Genomic DNA, 23228 nt, shown 5'->3' on the forward strand with positions numbered 1-23228 from the left:
ATGAACGCTGGTGCTTTATGATGAAAAAGGCTGAAAAATGAAAATTGTTATTAACAATTTTCTCTTTGGTCACTTTTCCCTCCCGTTCAGGTTTGGTGCTAATTTTCACAGGTTTTGTACAGCTACCTTTCTACACATTGATTTCCTAAGGGCCTCCTTATATCTTTGTTCCTTAGGTTATATTTGGTAGGATTTAGGACTAGGTAACCACTCAATAGAGCATAACTACTACTTTGTCCAACTCAAATGAATACTTGCTTCTGGGTCGTCCATACATGAAAATAGCTGTTCCAAAAAAGATGAGCAAAAATGGTCAGGTGGAGAAAGCCCTTCTTCGCCCTGCAGCTGATGGGATTCTCAGAATGGTGGCTATGATGTATATGTAAGACACCATGATCAGTATAAATGATGCCATTATGGCAATAGAGCAAAGGAAGAAACAACATCTCGTTGATGAAAGTTTTGGTGCAGGCTACCCCTCAACACCAGCGAGATATCATAAAAGAAGTAGTTGATGTCATTTGGACCACAAAAGCTTCATTTTGAAATTAAAATGATTGGACCAAATGGGAGAAGAAAACTTGTAACCCAAGAACGTATGACAAGGTGAAGGCAAAGATGAAAGTTCATAATTGTCAGGTAATACAATAGAAAGCAAATTGCAATGTAGCGATCATAAGCCATTGCAGCTAGGAAGAGACATTCTATGGCCCCTAATGACAATAAAAAATATACTTGAAATAAACAACCCTGAATTGAGATAGTATTTCTCTCCAACAGAAAGCCATTCACCATTTTTGAAATGGTGATGACTTGTACCAGATTTCCAAGAAGGAGATATTGGAAATGTAAAAGTACATGGGTGTCTGAAGGTGTGGACAAGTCCTTGTTATTACAATTATGAGAAGGTTTCCTGTGATTATTAAGATGTAGATAACTAGAACTCCAAAGAAGAAGAAGAGCAGATTCAGAAGCCTTATTAAACCCAAGAGTATGAATTCTGTCACACTGCTCTGGTTCACATTTTCCATTTCAACGTTTTCTGTGCCATCTACCAGGACAAGCAATGATGATGATTATTTGCTGAAAAAGTGTTCTATAAACTATTTTTGTTTTATTGTAGACATCTTGAGCTTTCTAGAACATTGAATAAATGCAAATAAATAAAATCATTCTCAGCCCATGTAGGGAAGAAACTCACAAATTCAATAAATTGAAAAGCAACCTTAAAGAGACTGTCATGTAACACTTGTTGTAACACCACGCTATGGGAAACGAGAAGGGTAAGAGGAACACTCAGATTCAGGTTGCATAGCCTTTAATCAGGGTTCAGCAACACAAAGCATCAAAGCTTGTCTTCAGCAACATAAATAAGCTGGTAGGCAGCAAACAACACTGCATTATTCAGTAGCAAACACTAGTGGGTATCCGAGAGAAACAATCCTGTACCAGTTCTAAGAGTAGGAGATTGGAAGGAGATAGTGGCAGCATTTCCTTCAGTCTCTCTCTCCAATCAAATGAAAGCAACATAGAGCACAGCCTGCAATACCTTAGGATTCAGATTGTTTACCTTGTTAATGCCACACAGACTTCTGCTGGCAGTTTCTATTTAGCAAATTTGTTAATCTCTCATCCCAAAAGAAGTTTGCAATAGTTTGTGGATGCAAAACTACTCTTAATTTCCCTTTTTTTTTTTTTAAGATTGAATCTGTTGTAGGGTAAGAGTGTTACCACTTCCTTCAGCATCTCTCTCAGGTTAGCTGGCTCAGTGCCTCATAATCTTGTAAAGTTCCTAATCTCCTTGGTGAGCGATCCAGGCTCTGTTGAGCTCAGGCTGCTCTCCAATGCCAGAGTTTTCCATAGCCAGCCTTGCAGTCTACAGACTGGAAAATCTGCACTGCATTACCAAGAAAAACTGTAATCCATAGTCTGGGCTTGCTTCCTGTTGCATATTCTCACCGACATTCCCTTTCTGTCAGTTGTGCGGTGTGATCCCGCTGTACACAGTGGGGTAGATTCTTAAACGTGCACGCGTTATCCGGCGCACGCACATGGCTGCACCGAATTTATAACATGTGCGCACCGGCGCACGCATGTTTTAAAATCTGTGGTCCGCGCACAAGGTGGGGGTGGAATTTAGCAATTTCCGCCTTCCCCAGTTCCCTCCCAGTCCGTTCCAATTAAGGGAACTTCCCTACCCACTCCTAACCTTTCTTCCCTTTCCTCTCTCCTCTCCACCCCCTAAACCCAACCTTTTTTTTTTTTTTTATTTTACCATTGTTGCGCAACTTACTTCAGCTCCTAAGCCGGGAGCCGGGTCTTCGGGACAGCGAACAATGGCGCTGTCCCAGCCCGCCCCTTCAAAGAGGCTCGGCACTTATGCGATGCGATCGGGCCTACCACAGCTCCCTCCCAGTCCACTTTAATTAAGGAGCGGACTGGTAGGGAAATTCCCTATCCCCCTACCCACTCCGCCTCACTTTTCCCCTCTCCTCTCCTCTCCTCCCCTACCCCTAAAACCCCTCTTCCTACCTTTTTTTCTTTTGCTTTGGAACTTACTTCATCTGAAGAGATGAGGTAAGTTCCTTGTGCCGGCCGGCTGCCGGCGTGCACTTTCCCGGGACAGCAGGTAATAGGGCTGTCCTGGCCGGCCCCCCACCATGCCCCCCCAGCCCCCGCCCCAGCCCTTTTTAAGGGCCCAGCATTTCCGCACGTGGCCGGACGGTTTAAAAAATGCTCTCAACACGCACACAGCCCGGCCGCGTGTGTATCTGCCAGTATTTGCGTCGATATGCCCATGTTATAAAATCGGCGCATCCTACCACAAGCACATGGACGCCCGTGCGCGGGTTTGAAAATCTACCTTTTAGTGCATAGCAAGTTAACAGTGTTAACATGCACATTAACATTTAGGGGTAGATTTTCAGACGAGCGCGAACAGCCTACTTTTGTTTGCGCTCCAGGCGCAAACAAAAGTACGCTGGATTTTAGTAGATACGCGCGTAGTCGCGCGTATCGGCTAAAATCCTGGATCGGCGCGCGCAAGGCTATCGATTTCGTATAGCCTGCGTGCGCCGAGCCGCGCAGCCTACCCCCGTTCCCTCCTAGGCCGCTCCGAAATCGGAGCGGCCTAGAAGGGAACTTTCCTTTGCCCTCCCCTCACCTTCCCCTCCCTTCCCCTACCTAACCCACCCCCCCGGCCCTGTCTAAACCCCCATCCTACCTTTGTCGGGGGATTTACGCCTCCCGGAGGCGTAAATCCCCCGACGCGCGAGCGGGACTCCTGCGCGCCGGGCCGCGACCTGGGGGCGGGTACGGAGGGCACGGCCACGCCCCCGGACCGCCCCGGGCCGTAGCCACGCCCCCGTACCCGCCCCCAAAACGCTGCCGACACGCCCCCGCAACGCCGCGCGCTCCGGCCCCGCCCCCGACACACCTCCCGACACGCCCACTCCGAAAACCCCGGGACTTACGCGAGTCCCGGGGTTCTGCGCGCGCCGGTGAGCCTATGTAAAATAGGCTCACCGGCGCGCAGGGCCCTGCTCGCGTAAATCCGCCTGGTTTTGGGCGGATTTACGCGAGCAGGGCTCTGAAAATCCGCCCCTATAGGAATACACTTATATATTCTCACTTTTTTTTCCAATTGTATTTTTAGTTATTAGTTTTTTTGCAAATACAAACAAGAGCTACCATATCTGTCCCCCCTCCCCCCCCCCCCTCACTTTTATGTGCAATACTAGACCAACTGTGTGAATTCTTCTCTGAAGCCCCGGAATCTCTTTCTATCTCTCCTCACATCTACTCCTTACTTTGATTTCCTGTATCTGCCTCTGGGTCCATCTGTAGCTTTCTCTATCTCTGTTTCTTTTTTTTTCCCATGACCTAGTGGTAGAACCTTTAGGCTCTTCAGTGCAAACCTTAAATTTGGCACAAGCATAGAAATCACGGGCTCATGCAATACTATTGAAATCATATTGGATTCTTTTATGTAATTTTGCTTTTAATGTGAAATGGTTAAATTTGGTCCCCTGAGAGATAACTTGATTACTGACATAAAATAGTGGAAGCACAGATCACTTCAGCTGGCATCTTCCAACCTTGCCATTGTATATTGCTCTGCCCAAAGAAGGTACAGTGTCTTTCACTTTGCCGTTTTTATTTTTGAATGGGTTATTAAAAAAAACAGCAAATATTTTGGGGGTTTTTTTCTTTTTTTTTTTTAATATCCCATGCACAATGAACTTAGGATTATTTTTAAGACAAAATTGATAATAGTCTCCAGCGTAAAAATCCCTCTCCTATAGTTAATGAATTCTTTAGAGATGCAGCCCCAGCAGTTGCTGACTGGAAGAGATTAAAAATGTTCCCTCCAACAATAGTTATGGTATTCGTAGCCATGACTAAAGGGGGCTCGCTGCTGATAAAAATTAAACTGGGCCCCGGTCTGTGACGGGAAATCCCATCCCTGATCTGTTTGTAATCAAGGGGCTCTTGCCGCCAGTGATTTATTACGGGGCTCTCTTCAGCTGACTTCCCTTCGGAAAGACATTGATTTAAGGGGCTCCCAAAACCACTTAGAAGCCTCCTCTGGCAGATCCCTGGGTGTAGGGCCTTCAACCTGCAAGGGATACGTTAAGCAAAGTAAGTTACCGTAATGTTTAGTTTCAAAACTGAAAGGAAAGAAAAACAAATCCCTTTATAAGAATGATTAAATAAGACAGTGCTGCATTCCAAATAATTCCTACACCCTAGTACTTTTATTTCTAATTCGGGGGGGGGGGGGGGCTTTTGATCATTTCATCAAGTTCATCCATATGAATAATATTCTTTATGCATAACAGTTTCTTGGATTAAAGTTCATAAAGTCAGCTTTAAGGAGAGGGTGAAAGCACTGTGTATGTCTCGTAGTGCTACATAAGTGGTTTGTTGTAATGCAGGCCAAAACTCTGTGATGAATCTGCAGATCTAGGAACGATACAATCATTTAAGAGGCTGCACGTGAGTATTTCATTTTGGCTCAGCTGGAAAATGTATGTCTCATGGTATATTCTCTCAATTGTGTATAAATGAGTAGATATGTGTATGAGAGAATAAGCATGTATGTGTATGTGAGTTTGAGCATGTATATACCGGAGATCTGCATTCATCTGCAAACAAGAATGCAACAAAACTCCCTCATTTCATTTTTTTTGTATGAAAATGGAATGAAAATAATATTCCATCAAAATTTGGATTTTTTTTTTCATTTTCTTTCTTTCAGAAAATAGTGTGCGATAAGCATTTGAAAAATAACTCCCTTAATTTGCTCTTTCTAGTCATATGCATCAAACCTGAAAACAGTGATTGGAAATTTATAAAACTTCCCTAATTTTTTTAATCCAAAGCTATAAACCATCAGAACCTGGAACCTCGTTTGGATTTATCAGTCAGGGATATTCATTATTTTATCATACAAAGCACATGGAGGAGAATCGCACCCTGGTGACAGAGTTTGTTTTCCTGGGTTTTCCAACTTGTCCAGAGCTGCAGATTGTTCTTTTTCTAATCTTTTTGATTATCTACACATTAACATTAATGGAAAATTTCATCATCATTTGCTTAGTCGTCTTTGACCATAATCTTCATAAACCTATGTATTTCTTTATCAGTAATTTTTCTGCTGTTGACATTGGCTTCACCAGTGCAGTTGTACCTAAGCTACTCTCAGACTTCCTGATGGAGAAGAAGACCATTTCCTTGACTGGTTGTTTGACTCAGTTGTATTTATTTTTTTCTCTGGGAGCAGTGGAGTGTGTCTTTCTAGCAATCATGAGCTTCGATAGGTATATGGCCATATGCAAGCCCCTACATTACACATCAGTAATGAACAGTAGGATGTGCACCATCTTAGCCATCTTCTGCTGGGCAACTGGATTTCTGTGGATTGTGGTACCCATAACTTTCATTTCCCAATTAACCTTCTGTAGTCCAAATGTTATGAACCATTTTATCTGTGACACATCACCACTCTTTGCACTAACTTGTATCCGATCAAGCATCACTGAACTCATTTGCTACACCTTCACCTCTATATTGATTCTGTCATGTTTTGTGTTGACCATCCTATCTTACATCTTCATCATAAACACAATCTTGAATACACCATCCACAACAGGGAGGCAGAAAGCCTTTTCCACGTGTACATCTCACCTTACTGTCATCTCCATCTTTTATGGCTCCGTTATATTTATGTATGTGAGACCTGCAAATGCAGAAGCTGCACTTGATATGGACAAGGTGATAGCCTTGTTCTACTCTGTGATAACCCCTCTGATTAATCCCTTGATCTACAGCCTCAGGAATAAAGATGTAACCAGGGCCCTCAAAAAGGCAATGGGTGGAAACCAAGCTCTGGGAAGAAGACAAATCCTCTTGTTGATTTAAACAGGCAACTTTTAAATCAAGGCAGGATGATATTTCACTCAAAACCAAACAAGTCCAGCAATTTTATTACACATGAATGCCATTCATCCTTATGTGTTCATTGTAATTCTTTATATTGTTTTGAATTGAACCCGTTTGAGTCCTTAGGCCCTGATTTTCATGTATATATGTCTTTGAATTGTCCATAGGATTTACCTGTGTAAGTGCACTTTACTCACGTAAATGGCTTTTGAAAATTGCTACGATAGTATGTTACATTTGCATGCATAACTCCTTTGAAAATTCACCAATTAGGCAGGAAGGTAGGACAGAAATAGAAATAGAAATGGGAATGGAAACTATAAACTATGAATCTGACAAAGTGAACTCTGTCCTCGAAAGCCCATGCCTCAATAAATTGATTAGGCTATAAGGTGCCACCCTCCTTGGGTCATTTTTACAAAACTACAAAAGTGTGAATCTGCATATACTTTATGGATCAGTCCTTGGTCTCTCTTTGAGTAGTTTTTTTGTACTCTTCAGGCTTTTTATCAGGCATTCTCAAAGTTAGGTTCCTATAGACATTCGATATCGTAAATTTTACAGTGAGTGCATGATTAAGGCATGTGTAGGTATCTGTCACTTTTTGAATCAGGAGCCATAATATTTTATGTTTACTGCTGTAACCACATCCTCTGGCAATGAATTCTAGATCTTAGTTATACGCTGAGTGAAAAAGAATTTTCTTCAATTTGTTTTAAATGAGCTACTTGCTAACTTCTCATCTCAGGACCCCCATTAAATGAAATAGGACAGTCTGCAGAGGTTCCTCTTGTTTGGAAAATCAGCATTTGCATCTATGAATTTCAGTTATGAGGGTTCTTGCTATATAAGTTTGGATGTTATCTGAATGTTCATGCATAATTGTTTGTCTTTTAGATTATACACTACCATTTTATTGTTTTATTTTAATTTAGATATTTATTGTTGGATTTTATGTATGTGCTTGAAACTGTATCATCACTTAGATAATATGCTTAACAAGTGGGATAGGAAGAACAATAAATGAAATGAAATACTAAGATATGTTTAATTAAAGAAGGGGATGGCGCACATAGCTAATGCTGAGGAGGAATTCCCTTGTATTCACACAGTATTAGGGCAATCAATGTTTTCATCCAGGTAAGCCTCACATGAAGATTGTGTTCTGGATTTTCCCATGGAGAAGAACATAGGAATGCTCTTGAGTACCTTTAAGAATTAAAGATTAAAAGAGAAAAGCTTGCAGGACTTAAGATGGAACAGAAAAGAAAGTAGTTGGAACAATCCTAGAGGCATGTGCATACCCTTTGTTGAGTTGTACAGTCTTTTGTACATGTCTTTTACTACTGATGACATTATATCCACAGCAGTGCTTTTCGGCTTTGTTGCTCAGATCCCTCTGGTAAACAATTTGTATGTTTTTGTTGTCCCAGGATATCAAATCAAGTTTAATTTACCAAAGGCCAAAGACTCACCTGTCATTTCAGGGCATAGTCTCATATTTAGTCTCCTACAAATCCATAGTCTACATTCGATAAGGGCTTCTGAAATGCAAAAAAACCCACCAATATTTGTAGGTACACTCAGCAGGTTGTGGAGGAGAGATTATACTATGGAAGCATGGGAGAAGCAATGCTATGAAACCAACTTAATATGGACCCATTTAACCCTTCCTTTATGACATTATTTTGTAAAATTTTTATCTCATTAGCTAAATTTTGCTGTTCTTATTTATTAACTGTTTCTGATTTTGTGCCCAATATCTGTGAGTCAAGTTAACAGGCAATTCAGTGTATCTTAAGAACATAAGAAATTGCCATGCTGGGTCAGACCAAGGGTCCATCAAGCCCAGCATCCTGTTTTCAACAGGATGCTGGGCCACAAGAACCTGGAAGTACCCAAACACCTAGAAGATCCCAACCTACTGGTCAACTTGATTAATAGCAGTTAATGGACTTCTCCTCCAAGAACTTATCCAAACCTTTTTTGAACCCAGCTACACTAACTGCACTAACCACATCCTCAGGCAACAAAATCCAGAGCTTAATTGTGCGTTGAGTGAAAAAGAATTTTCTCCAATTAGTCTTAAATGTGCTACTTGCTAACTTCATGGAATTCCCCCTAGGCCTTCTATTATCCAAAATTATAAATAACCAATTCACATCTGTTCATTCAAGACCTCTCATGATCTTAAAGACCTCTATCATATCCCCCCTCAGCCATTTCTTCTCCAAGCTGAACAGCCCTAACCTCTTCAGCCTTTCCTCATAGGGGAGCTGTTCCATCCACTTTATCATTTTGTTTGCCCTTCTCTGTCCCTTCTCCATTGCAACTATATCTTTTTTGAGATGCAGCGACCAGAATTGAACACAGTATTCAAGTTGCAGTCTCACCATGGAGCGATACAGAAGCATTATGACATTTTCTGTTTTATTAACAATTCCCTTCGTAATAACTCCTAGCATTCTGTTTGCTTTTTGACTGCTGCAGCACACTGAGCCAACGATTTCAAAGTATCATCCACTATGATGCCTAGATCTTTTTCCTGGGTGCTTAACATCGTGCAACTACAGCAAGGGTTATAATTCCCTATATGCAACACCTTGCACTTGTCCACATTAAATTTCATCTACCATTTGGATGCGCAATCTTCCAGTCTTGCAAGGTCCTCCTGTAATGTATCACAATCCGCTTGTGATTTAACTACCTTGAATAATTTTGTATCATCCGAAAATCTGATAACCTCACTTGTCGTATTCCTTTCCAGATCATTTATAAATATATTGAAAAGCACCGGTCCAAGTACAGATCCCTGAGGCACTCCACTGTTTACCCTTTATTGCATATCTCTGTAAGCACATTAGTGTTCCCTGTTCCATCAACATGGGCAATATCAACTTTAAGCCTTTGCAGCTGCTGATATATTTCACATTCAGAAAAGTTCACCTATTACAATTACAGTAGGTTTTGAAGGATGGGCCAATAAATGGGAGACAGGAATCACCTTATTTTGGCTTATCAAGCTTCTTTCCCATTACTATTTTGTCTCTAGTCTCTAGACAAATTAGGAAGATGTCCAAGAAGTGGGGAAGGCATGCAAGTGAAATTAATACTGAGGTAATTTTCATCCATTGTTCATCTCCTTACTGTTAAATTGTGATGTGGTAACCATCAAGTAAGCATCTCCAGCAAGAATAATAGAGCTTGCTTTTCTTGGTAGAGTTCTCATTGGCAAAAGGGAATAGATTTTGTGATAGCATTCAAGGATTTCTTTCTTTTCTTTGTTTCTTTCTTTAAAACCATTTATCTTTTGCTGATTTTAATAACCATTATGCTCAGCAGATTATAGATCAAAAACATAAGACATATAACATTCATACATGAAACAATCAAGCAAAAAATTCACACATATGGAAAACAACATCAAAATCATCACCACACATGAAAACAATAACCACTAATTCTTTTCACAACTGGATAAATAAAGGTACGGGGGAATTAGTTAGGGCTGGGAGGTGGGTTAGATAGGGGAAGGGATAGGGGAAGGGAGGGGAAGGTGGGGGGAAGGTGGGTTAGATAGGGGAAGGGAGGGGAAGGTGGGGGAAGGTGGGGGGCCGGAAGGAAAGTTTCCTCCGAGGCCGCTCCGATTTCGGAGGGAACGGAGGATGGGCGGGCGGAAAATAATTCTGCTCCGGAGGAGCAGTAAGTATTTAAATAAATTGGGTTAGATTAGAGGTCGGGGAGGAGAGGGGAAGATAGAGTTAGGTTTAGTGAAGTCTGCTCCTTTATTGGAGCAGACTGGGAGGGAAAAAACAAAATTGTATCACCACGCATAAATTAAAAAAATCCTCCCTCCCCGCGCACGGAAGATGTCACCCATCTGCACATGTGCACGCGGTTATTAAAATCCAGCACACATGTGCGTATGGGAATCCTATTTTATGAGTGTGCAAACAAGCACATGTTATAAAATAGCTGTGATCATGAGCGCGTGCACATTTTTTAAAAATCTACCCCTAAGTGCAGTTAAATGGCTTTTGAAAATTGCTATGATAGTTTTTACATTTACATGTGTAACTCCTTTGAAAATTCACCTGAAATGTTTCTGCACAATCCTGCAGATAGAATAAAAACTTGAGGCATGAACCTTTATTTTAAATAATGACACTTGTATTTTCTACACTGTGCAGTATTATATCATCTTCATCTTTCAGCAATAAAGCAAGATGAAAACTGAGCTCTTTCAGTACTCATATGAACACCTGTTAAATTTTAGGTCTTAGTAAGTTCATCCTAATTAGTGGATACAGAAGGGTATACCGCATTTCCTTTGTGCTTGCAAAAGTCTGTTTTGCACATGACATTCCCTTATCTACATGCACGTAGGTGCTAATTTTAGAGCATGCCTGTTAACATACCTTGACACTATTTCAATGTGCATGCTAGGCCTTTAGGGGCAGATTTTCAAAGGGGTACGCACGTAAGATACACGCATAACCCCCGAAAACCTGCCCAAGCTCCCCCCTGCGTGCCGAGCCTATCTTGCATAGGATCGGTGGCGTGCACAAGCCCCGGGACGCGTGTATGTCCCGGGGCTTCGAATAAGGGGCTGGCCGGGGGAGTGTCCGGGGCATGGCGGCGGACCAGTGCGTGTCCTGGGGTGTGGTGGCGGTCTGTGGGCAGTCCATGGGTGGGGCAGGAGGTGTGACGGTGGTCCGGGGGCGGGGCCGACTGCTCCGGCACAGCGGCCTGTGCCGGAGCAGGGAGCCGGTGGCGCGATCAAGTTATGCCAGGGCTGGGGGATGGGTTAGATAGGGGAAGGGAGGGAAAGTTGGGGGGGGGACCAAAAAAAAGAGTTCCCTCCGAGGCCGCTCCAATTTCGGAGCGGCCTCAGAGGGATCGGAGGCAGGCTGCTTGGCTCGGCGTGCGCAGGTTGCACAATTGTGCACCTCCCTGTGCGCGCTGACCTTGGATTTTATAACATGCATGCGGCAGCGCGCGCATGTTATAAAATCGGGCGTAGATTTGTTCGTGCCGGGTTGCACAAACAAATCTGCGCCCTCGCGCAAGTTTAAAGATGTGCCCCTTAGTGCATAGCATGCTTAACAGCCTTAACATGCACATTAACTTTTAGTGTGTAGCAGATAAAACTTCCTGTATAAATAACTTAAGAAAGAACTCAGCAAAATGACTAGAAATAAAAGAATATGACCTTGTTTTGAATTAAAAGTTTCACTGCATCTAAGTCATAAATTTCCAATAGCTGACTGACAATGTGGGGCGGATTTTAAAAGCCGGCGCGCCTATTTTCCATAGGCCTGCCGGCGCGCGCAGAGCCCCGGGACTCGCATAAGTCCCGGGGTTTTTTGTCGGGGGCGTGTCGGGGGCGGGGCCGATCGACGCGGCGTTTCGGGGGCGGGATGCGGCATTTCGGGGGCGGGCCCGGGGGCGTGGTTTCGGCCCGGGGCAGGCCGGGAGCGTGGACGTGTCCTCCGGAACCGCCCCCGGGTTCGTCTCGGCGCGCCAGCGGCCCGCTGGCGCACGTGGATTTACGTCTCCCTCCGGGAGGCGTAAATCCGTGGACAAAGGTAGGGGGGGGTTTAGATAGGGCCGGGGGGGTGGGTTAGGTAGAGGAAGGGAGGGAAGGTGAGGGGAGGGCGAAAGAGAGTTCCCTCTGAGGCCGCTCCGATTTTGGAGCGGCCTCGGAGGGAACGGAGGCAGGCTGCGCGGCTCGGCGCGCGCCGGCTGCCCAAAATCGGCAGCCTTGCCCGTGCCGAACCTGGATTTTAGCAGATACACGCGTATCTACTAAAATCCAGCGTACTTTTGTTTGCGCCTGGAGCGCGAACAAACGTACGCGAACGCGCCGTTTTTAAAAATCTACCCCTATGGGAATACAATTATATATTCTCACTTTTTTTTCCCAATTGCATTTTTAGTAAATTCTTTTTTGCAAATACAGACAAGAGCTACCATATCTGTCCCCCCCCCTCACTTTTATGTGCAATACCGGACCAACTGTGTGAATTCGTCTCTATAGTCCCCAAGTCTCTTTCTATCTCTCCTCTGTCTCCCTGTATCACTCTCGTGACTCCTCCTTACTTTGATTTCCTGTATCTGTCTCTGTGTTCATCTGTAGCTTTCTCATTCTCTGGCCTGGATTTATCAAAATGCACTAAATATCGCATGATATAGAAAAAAGGGCGTGTTTTATGGTAATAGGCAGTTTATCGCAATTTGCGCTAATACCTATGCGAAGCGCTAAGTTACCGCAAATTGCCGGGCCTCCCCATGACATATAAATACCTATCTAGTGTGAGGGCATTATGGCTAGGCTCTCTCTCTCTCTCTCTCTCTCTCTTTCTTGATAGCTAGGCTGGTGCTCTGGGAGCTTCAAAACTACTAAAGCCAGCATTTGAGAAGACATCGCAACATGCGATAAAGCCTTAACGCAACTTATCGCACGGCTTAACGCTACTGAAAAAAGGTGTAGCTAAAATCTGCGTTAAAGCTGTGCAATAGGGCTTCACAAGACGGTGAACCCAGCCCACTCCCGCCCCTAACTCTTCCTCTTTCTCTGATTTGCATCGCACCATACATTATGGTGCTATCGCATGCGTTAAAGGCGGTTTTGCATGCGTTAAGTGGTTTTCGCATGCGTTAAAGGTGCTTAACGCATGCGAAAACGCCATAACACTATTTGATAAAAGACCCTGTCTGTTTCTTTTTTTTTCCCATGACCTAGTGGTAGAACCTGTAAGTGTTTTAATGCAAACCTTAAATTTGGCACAAGCATATAAATCATGGCTCATGCAATACTTTTGAAATCGTATTGTGTTCTTCTTTGTAATTTTGTTTTTAATGAGAAATGGTTAAATCTGGTCCCATGAGAGATCTGAGATCAATTGATTGATTTCTTGATTACTGACATAAAATAGGGGACCATTGGATCATTTCAACTGGCATCTTTCTATCTTGCCATTATATAATGCTCTCGCCAAAGAAGGAGCAGTGTCCCTTTACCTTATCATTCTGTTATTTTTCTATGGGATATTTAAAAAAACAACAAACTATTTTTTTTTGTAATATCTCATGCACAATAAACTTTTGATTTCTTTTAAGACAAAATTCATAATAGTCTCCAGCGTAAAAATCCCTCTCCTATAGTTAATGAATTCTTTAGAGATGCAGCCCCAGCAGTTGCTGACTGGAAGAGATTAAAAATGTTCCCTCCAACAACAGTTATGGTATTCGTAGCCATGACTAAAGGGGGCTCGCTGCTGATAAAAATGAAACTGGGCCCCAGTCTGTGACGGAAAATCTCTTGCCCGATCTGTTTGTAATCAAGGGGCTATTGCCGCCAGGGATTTATTACGGGGATCTCTTCAGCTGACTTCCCTTCGGAAAGACATTGATTTAAGGGGCTTCCCAAAACACTTAGAATCCTCCTCCAGCAGATCCCTGGATGTAGGGCCTTCAACCTGCAGGGGATACGTTAAGCAAAGTAAGTTACCGTAATGCTTAGTTTCAAAAATGCAAGGAAAGAAAAACAAATCCCTTTATAAGAATGATTAAATAAGACAGTGCTGCATTCCAAATAATTCCTACACCCAGTACTTTTTTTTCTAATTCGGGGGGCTTTTGATCATTTCATCAGGTTCATTCATATAAAAAATGTTCTGATGCATAAAAATGTCTTACATTAATGTTCATGGGAGAGGGTGAAAGCACTGTGTATGTCTGGCAGTGCTACAGAAATGGTTTGTGGTAATGCAGGCCAAATTTGATGAACCTACAAATCTAAGAATGATGCCGTAGTTTAAGAGGCAGCACATGAGTATTTAATTTTGACTCAGCTGGAAAATGTATGGCTCATGCCAAATTCTCTCAGTTGTGTATAAATGAGTGGACTTGTGTATGGGAGTGTAAGTGTGCATGTGTATGGGAGTTCGCGTATGTGCATGCTAGTGTAAAAAGAAAAGTTACCGAATATAACATGACTGATAACAAATTGAAAGTTACAGGTTACAGTCCATTATAGCACCCTAGTTAACTAGTGCTCATTATTAATGTGTCGACCTAGAATATGCATTTGATATTGTAATGAATTTGATTATGTAAAAATGTGACCTCTAATATGTATATGCCGTTGCACTGTCCTATAACATGAATGCTGACCCATTAAGTGACCCAGAATCTGAACACCGATTTTGTAAACCGGTGTGATCTCATTTTGGAACGACTGTATATAAAAGACATACAGAAATAAATAAAGAAACTGAGTTCATTTGCAAGCAAAATAAAGTATACAAGAAAACTCACTCATTTCATTTTGTTTTGTATGAAAATGGAATGAAAATATATTCCTTCAAAATTTGGATTATTTTTTCTTTTTCTTTTTTTTTTTGTTTTGTAAAATAGTGCACTATTTTCTGAAATAAAAAAAAATGAAATTTGGCATGAAACCCTCCTGTAATGAAATGTTTTTGGCCTGTACTCCCATAGTATATCTATACAAATGTGTGTGTGTGTGAGTATGTGTGTGTGTGTGTGTGTGTGTGTGTGTGTCTGTTGAGGGGGTGACATTTTTCCTTATGTAGAGAATTTGGTTCTTAAAATTGTATTTCTCATAAGAATCAGAAGGTCGTGTAAATATGCTGTGATTGGAGGGATCTTGGACTTTAAAAAACTTGAATATATATTTGGATTCAGGGCCGGCGCGTCCATTAGGTGATCTTCGGCGGTCGCCTAGGGAACTGAGCCGTAGGGGGCGCCAATGAGCAGCCACGTGGTGCCGCAAGCGGGGCTTATCCCGCTCACGTCAAACAGAAATAGGGACTGTCAGTGTTGACTCCCCCCCCCCCATCTACCTGTTTCGGCGCCGACTGTTTCTATTTCTCTTTGCCGTGAGCAAGATAGGCCCAGCTTGCGGCACCACGTGGCTGCTCATTGGCGCCCCCTATAGCTCAGATTCCTGAGAAGCACACAGTCAGCACTGAAACAGGTGGTGGGGGGGGCGGCAGCACAAGCGTCGCCTAGGGTGCCCAACACCCTTGCACCGGCCCTGTTTGGATTTATCAATATTTTAGACATTTCTGTGGTTAGCGTACTATTGGGTTCTAATAAATCACTTTGATGATCTTTCCTCCTGATGATTCTAAATATCTTTTTTCAAGTTCCAGTAAATGGGTTTTGGTTCTTGGTTTTTTTTTTTTTTTACCAGATATGTCATGAATATCCCTGTTTACAACAGTTCCTTTCCAGCTTCGGAGGTCAAAAATAATGTGGATGAATCAGCCCTAAATTGAGAGCTTCTTAAAACTTATTTTTCAGTTTTCCCTAATTCAGCTTTCATTCCTACTTCAGGGGGTCATTTTCAAAAGCGATCGCATGCGAAAAGGGACTTTTCACGTGTGATCACTTAATGGGGCAGAGTCGGCCCCAGAAGAGGAGATCGGGGCGGCACCGGGGCCGACGCTGCGCAGTCATCACTGGTGGCGAAAGGTAAGGATCCTTATCGCCGCCAGTTTCGCGCCGAATAACTAAACCTTTTATGATGAAGTTATTCGGTGCAAAAGCCTCCCATTTCACCCCCCCCCCGCCCCCCATTACCACCGGATTCTCTAAGATCTGCAACCTTAGAAAATCCAGCTCTCAGTGTTTAACCTTGATGTCAGCACTAACACCTTTTGTTTTCTTATTATGTATAGATATCAATCAGAAAGATCAACATTACCAGGACAGTCAATTTTCTCTTTCTACTCATTTATGCATCATACTAGGAAATAGTCAGTCATTGGAAATTTATAGAACTGCTTCTGATTGCTCTGTCTTCTCTAATTCTTTTTTTATTCAAAACTATAATCCATCAGAACCTGGAACCTTGTCTGCATTTATCTGTCAGGGATATCCTTTATTATATCATACAAGACACATGGAGGAGAATCGAACCCTGGTGACAGAGTTTGTTTTCCTGGGTTTTCCAACTTGTCCAGAGCTGCAGATTGTTCTTTTTCTAATCTTTTTGATTATCTACACATTAACATTAATGGAAAATGTCATCATAATTTGCTTAGTAGTCTTTGACCATAATCTTCATAAACCTATGTATTTCTTTATCAGTAATTTTTCTGCTGTTGACATTGGCTTCACCAGTACTGTAGTACCTAAGCTGCTTTCGGATTTCCTGATGGAGAAGAAGACCATTTCCTTGACTGGTTGTTTGACTCAGTTGTATTTATTTTTTTCTCTGGGAGCAGTGGAATGTGTCTTCCTAGCAATCATGAGCTTTGATAGGTATATGGCCATATGCAAGCCCCTACATTACACATCAGTAATGAACAGTAGGATGTGCATCATCTTAGCCATCTTCTGCTGGGCGACTGGATTTCTGTGGATTGTGGTACCCATAACATTCATTTCCCAATTAACCTTCTGTAGTCCAAATGTTATGAACCATTTCATCTGTGACACATCACCACTCTTTGCACTAACTTGTAGCCGATCAAGCAACACTGAACTCATTTGCTACACCTTCACCTCTATATTGATTCTGTCTTGTTGTGTGTTGACCAGCACATCTTACATCTTCATTATAAATACAATCTTGAATACACCATCTACAACAGGGAGACAGAAAGCCTTTTCCACGTGTACATCTCACCTTACTGTCATCTCCATCTTTTATGGCTCCCTCATATTTATGTATGTGAGATCTGCAAATGCAGAAGCTGCACTTGATTTGGATAAGGTGATAGCCTTGTTCTATTCCGTGATAACCCCTCTGATTAATCCCTTAATCTACAGCCTCAGGAATAAAGATGTAACCAGGGCCCTCAAAAAGGCAATGGGTGGAAGCCAAGGTCTGGGAAGAAGACAAATCCTCTAGCTGATGCAAAAAGGCAACTTTTAAATCAAGGCAGGATGATATTTCACTCAAAACCAAACACGTTGAAGCCACTTGATTACACATGAACATCATTCATCCTGATGTATTTCTTGTAATTATTTATATTCTTGGGACTGGAACCAGTTTGAGTTCTTAGGGCCTGGTTTTCAAATGCATTTACACTTGTAAAACTGGGGTTTACAAGTGTAAATGCACTTTACTCATGTAAGTGGCTTTTGAAAATTGGTGAATGTGAGATCACTAAATCTCTTTGAATTGTCTAGAGTACTTAGCCATGTCAGTGTACTTTATGCATGTAAATGGTTTCTGAAAATTGCTACGATAGTATGTTACATTTGAATGCGGAAATTCTTTGAAAATTCAACTGATACGGCTAAAGATAGAATATAAATATAAATGGAAATGGAAAGTAAACTATGCATCTGATGACGTAGACTCTGTCCATGAAAGCCCATGCCTCAATAAATTGGTTAGTCTAGAAGGTGCTACCTGCCTCGTGTCATTTTTATAAAACTATAAAAGTGTGAATTTGCAAATTCTTTATGAGTCTCTTTCAGTGTTTTGTTATTCTTTAGGAATTTTATAAGGCATTCCCTAAATCAAGTTCTTATCGACATTGGCTATGGGATCATTTTTAGAGTGAAAGCATGATTAAGGCATGAGTAGGCATCCATCAATTTCTGGATCAGGAGTCATAATATTTTTTAAGCTAAAATGAAATAATAAAATATTTTGAACCCTTACAAAAATAAGATTGTGATACACTTTAATTCATAAACGTTATCTTAAACAATGATGGCTGCCTGTATTTCAATACTTAAAATTTAAAAATTATCCAAATGCAAATAAAAATGACTTCTCTTCACAGAACATTCATTAAATTAGATAGGACAGTCTGCAGAGGTTCCTCTTCAGTTTGGTAAAGTGGCATTTACATCTATGAATTGCAGTTATGAGGGTACTTGTTGTAAAGTATTGGCTGTTATCTGTATGTTCATTGAATAAATTTATGTCTATTAGGTTTTATATTATTATTTTATTATTTTAACTTTGATACTTATTGTTGGATTTTATATATGTACTTAAAACTGTAGCATGCTTAACAAGTGGGATATTAAGAACAATAAATGAAATGAAATACTCAGATATGTTTAATTAAAGAAGGGGATGACACACATAGCTACCTCTGGTGTGGAATTCCCTTGTACTCACAGAGTTTTAGGGCAATCAATGTTCTCATCCAGGTAAGCCTCACATGAAAACTGTGACCTGGATTTTCCCATGGAGAAGAAAGGAATGCTCTGAGTTTCTTTTAAAATTAATGATTAAATGAAAGAAACTTGCAGGACTTAGGGTCGGATTTTAAATGCTCTGCACGCGTAAATCCGGCCGGATTTATGCGCGCAGGGCCCTCGTGCGCCACCGCGCCTATTTTGCATAGGCCGCCGGTGCGCGCACAACCCCGGGACGCGCATAAGTCCCGGGGCTTCGTAAAAGGGGCAGGGAGGGGGCGTGTCCGGGGCGTGTCCGGGGCGTGTCCGGGGCGTGTCCGGGGCGTGTCCGGGGTCAGGGGGCAATTCAGGGTGGGACCGGGGGCGTGGTGCCATCCTGGGGGCGAGGTCGAGGCCTCCAGACCAACCCCCGGGTCGGGTGATGGCGCGCCAGCAGCCCGCTGGCGTGCACAGAATCTGCTTTCAGCAGGCGTAAATCTGCCAACAAAAAGGTAGGGGGGGTTTAGATAGGGCCGGGGGGGGGGGTGAGTTAGGTAGGGGAAGGGAGGGGAAGGTGCGGGGGGGGGGGGGGGTGGAAAGAAATTTCCGTCCGAGGCCGCTCCGATTTCGGAGCAACCTCAGAGGGAACAGGCACAAATGTGCACCCCCTTGCGCGCGCCGACCCCAGATTTTATAAGATACACGCGGCTATGCGCGTATCTTATAAAATCCAGCGTACTTTTGTTCGCGCCTGGTGCACGAACAAAAGTACGCGCGCGCGTAAATTTATAAAATCTACCCCTTAATGTGAAACAGAAAAGAAAACCATTTGAACAATCCTAGAGGCATGTGCATACCCTTTGTTGTGTTGTACAGCCTTTTGTACATATCTTTTACTACTGATGACATTATATCCACAGCAGTCCTTTTAGACTTGGTTGCTCAGATCTCTCTGGTAAACAGTTTACATATTTTTCTTGTCCTGGGTTACTGGGTAAAATTTAATTTACTAAATCCCAAAGCCTCACCTCTCATTTCTGGGCATACTCGTATTTAATCTCCCACAAAATCATAGTCTACAGTCAATAGGGACTTCTGAAATTAAAAAAAATACAATATTTAGACAGCTTTCAGCAGAGTTTGTTGTAGAAGTATAGGATGAGCAATGCTATGAAACTATCTTAATATGGAACCCATTTAACCCTTTCTTTATGACATATTTTTGTTTACCTGATCAGCTAAATTTTGTTGCTCCTTTATATTAACTTTATTTATGTACCAACATTTGATCTGAGATATCACATGGGTTTACATTCAGGAACTGTAAGTATTTCTCTATCCCCAGAGAGCTCATAATCTAAGTTTTGTACCTGAGGCAATGGAGAGTAAAGTGACTTGCCCAAGGTCACAAGGAGCGACAGAGGGACTTGAACTCTGGTCTCCTGGCTCATAGCCCACTGCTCTAAGCACTAGGATATTTCTCCTTCCCTATTTCACTAGCCAGTAACATTCCGGTTTTGTTCCCAATATCTGTGAGTCGAGTTAACAGGCAATTCAGTGTAACTTTATTGCCTATCAACATGGTCAATATCAACTTTAAGCCTTTGCAGCTGCAGAAATATTTCACATTCAGAAAACTTCACCTATTACAATTAGAGTAGGTTTTGAAGGATGGGCCAATAAATGTGAGACAGGAATCACGCTATTTTGGCTTATCAAGCTTCTTTCCCATTACTATTTGCCTTTAGTCTCTAGAGAAGACAAAGTTAAATTAATACTGAGGTATTTCACTCATTGTTCATCTTCTCACAGTTAAATTGCGATCTGGTAACCATCAAGTAAACATATTCAGCAAGGATAAATGATCTTGCCTTTGTTGGTAGAGTTCTCATTGGCAAAAAGAGATTGATTTCATGATAGCGTTCTAGGATTTCTTTCTTTTCTTTATTTTATTAAAATGAGTTCCAGGAGAGGATAAACCAGATGTGAATGTTTTTATGTCCATCTATCTCTGTGTCAGTAAGAATCATGAAAAAGTTGAGTGAAGAGTATATTGTTGGTGAAAGAATGGAAAATGAATGGGGGGAACTAGGGATGTGCAGAGCAAAATTTTATGTTCATATTTTTTATGTCCGAAAGGGGGTCCCACTTGCGGCCAATATGGACATAAAAAAAATCCAATGAGTTGGGTATATGTACATATGTGCAAAAAAAAAATTTAAACCCCCTCACCCTCCTTAATCCCCCCCCCCAGACTTACCACAACTCCCTGGTGATCGAGCGAGGAGTGAGGACGTCATTTCTGCAATCCTTGGCGAGAAGCATGTGACGTCGGTGGCACGTCGAGTGACGCGGCGTCACGTGATTCCCGGCTCGTTCGCGCCGGACGGCTCGTTCGGCCCAAAAAGAACTTTTGGCCAGCTTGGGGGGGCCTCCTGACCCCCCCAAGCTGGCCAAAAGTTCTTTTTGGGCCGAACGAGCCGTCCGGCGCGAACGAGCCGGGAATCACGTGACGCCGGCGTCACTCGACGTGCCGCCGACGTCACATGCTTCTCGCCAAGGATTGCAGAAATGGCGTCCTCACTCCTCGCTCCATCACCAGGGAGTTGTGGTAAGTCGGGGGGGGGGATTAAGGAGGATGAGGGGGTTTATATTTTTATTTTGGCTCAACAATCGCGATTTCCCACATATCGAACATATCTATGTTCGATATGTGGGAAATCCGATCGTTTATGTCGAATCAATTTTTTAAGTAAAAAAAAAATATGAGTTGCGTTTTACTAATGCGGTCAATCCGAATGCACACCCCTAGGGGGAACCAGGAAATAATTTGCCTACTTAATAAAGGTGCACTCCCATCAGTCTGATCCCTCTCCATGAGCAAGAGGTGGTATTGGGTCTGCAACCTCAGCTAAAAAAAAAAATATATATCAACATTCAAACCAAAATAATTGGTAAACTCATAGTAAGCTTTGAGTTCCACATTGCTGTACAGGTTCAAGCCTCAGAATTTCTTCTGTGGTCTTTTTTGTCTTTTGATAGCAATGACAGTAGCCATATACCATCAACCAGTGTTCAGGAAACCAACACTGCTAGCACCCCATCCACCAAATCTAATTTCACACTTCCAACTATGTCCTTTCCATCTATTTCATACAAGAGTTCCTACACAGACCACAGACCAGAGAGATAAAGTATGGAGCAGCTGTTCAAGTGTTGCCAGGAATAAGCTCCCTCCTCACCCACCACCCCTACTGGGTCCCCCATTGTGTCTACAGTGAGGTGCTAACCGTTTATCTGATACTGTCTTTTTATCTGCTCCCATCCAAGTCTTACAGACTGTTAAATAATCACATATCATGCAGGAATTAAACCATGCAATTAAATGTTTCTGTATAATCCTGGTGATGTTTATTAGAGATGTGCATTCATTTTAAATGAATTAGACAATTTCAATGAAATTGTCTAATTCATCTTGTTTTGGGAGCGCCCCAAAATGAAGAAAAAAACCACCACATTTTCAGGGAAATTAAAATTTTGTTTGCACTAACAGGAGTTAGCGCACACTAACTAAATATATCAGCATGCACTAATTATAGTTAGCGCACACTAACACAAAATAACCCGAACAATAAAAAAAAAATCCCAAACCATTGAAATAATGAAATTTGCCATGGTAGAAACTGAGACGAATCTGATACAATACAAAAAAATATACACATCTCTAGATATATGAACCTTTATTGGAAATGAAACCATTGTACTTCTACATTGTGCAGTATTACATCACCTCTAACTTTCAGTTATAATGAAAGATGAAAACTGAGCTCACTAATATATTACCTGGTCTCAGGCAGATGTTAAATTTTAGGCCTAAGTGAGCATATACTAATTATTGATAGAGAAGAATATACCAAATATAACTTTTGCCTGCTAAAGTCTATTTTGTACATGATATCCCCTCATCTACAAGCACATGGGTGCTTACTGTATCCTGCTAATTTATCCTGACATTAGTTAGGGTGCATGCTAGGCCTTTAGTACATTATTTATTTATTTATTTATTTATTTAGAGGTTTCTTATATACCGAGGCACATTTGCAAAACATCACCTCGGTTCACAATGTAACATAAATTAGCAACAGGCTTTACAATAATAACATTAACAGGTAGGGATTAACAAGGGCAGGGGAGAATAATACGAGAAATATATACAAATGTACAAGTTGATATTAACAAGTAGGTTAAATAAGCAATAAGGATGATTGGGGGGGAAGAAGAGGAGGGAACCTAAAGTAAAGAAAGGGGGGAAGGAGAGGGTGGGGGGTGTAGAATGGGCGAGGGTCAGAAGGGTGGGGAGAGGGTCAGATGGGGTAGGGAGAGAAAAAAAGAAGGTGAGAGGGTCAAATGAGCGGTCGGTAGGTGGTCAAATGGACGGTGATGTCGAATCTATGTGGGGAGTCAGTTTATTAGTCAGGATACGCTAGTTTGAACAGCCATGTTTTAAGATTGTGCTTAAATGTTTTGTGGCAAGGTTCCTGGCGTAGTTGGGAAGGCATTTTGTTCCAGTGGGAGGTTCCTGATATGATAAAGGATCGCTCTCTAAAGGTGATATGTTTCAAGCACTTAGGAGAGGGTATTTGGAGTTTGGCTAGGTGATGTGT

The 23228-nt window shown here is 42.1% G+C and overlaps 2 protein-coding genes across 2 annotated transcripts; both read left to right on the plus strand.

Annotated features, from left to right (window-relative positions):
• The first annotated feature begins 5460 nt into the window (after positions 1-5460).
• Positions 5461-6423, plus strand: LOC115077331 (olfactory receptor 11H6-like). Its single transcript, XM_029579624.1, has one exon. It carries the CDS (start codon positions 5461-5463, stop codon positions 6421-6423), a length of 963 nt encoding a protein of 320 aa, XP_029435484.1.
• A 9955-nt stretch (positions 6424-16378) lies between these two features.
• On the plus strand, positions 16379-17332 carry LOC115077332 (olfactory receptor 11H6-like). Its single transcript, XM_029579625.1, has one exon. It carries the CDS (start codon positions 16379-16381, stop codon positions 17330-17332), a length of 954 nt encoding a protein of 317 aa, XP_029435485.1.
• Positions 17333-23228: the final 5896 nt, after the last annotated feature.

This window comes from Rhinatrema bivittatum, chromosome 16 (genome assembly GCF_901001135.1).
Source record: "Rhinatrema bivittatum chromosome 16, aRhiBiv1.1, whole genome shotgun sequence".
Classification (NCBI taxonomy): Eukaryota; Metazoa; Chordata; class Amphibia; order Gymnophiona; family Rhinatrematidae; genus Rhinatrema; species Rhinatrema bivittatum.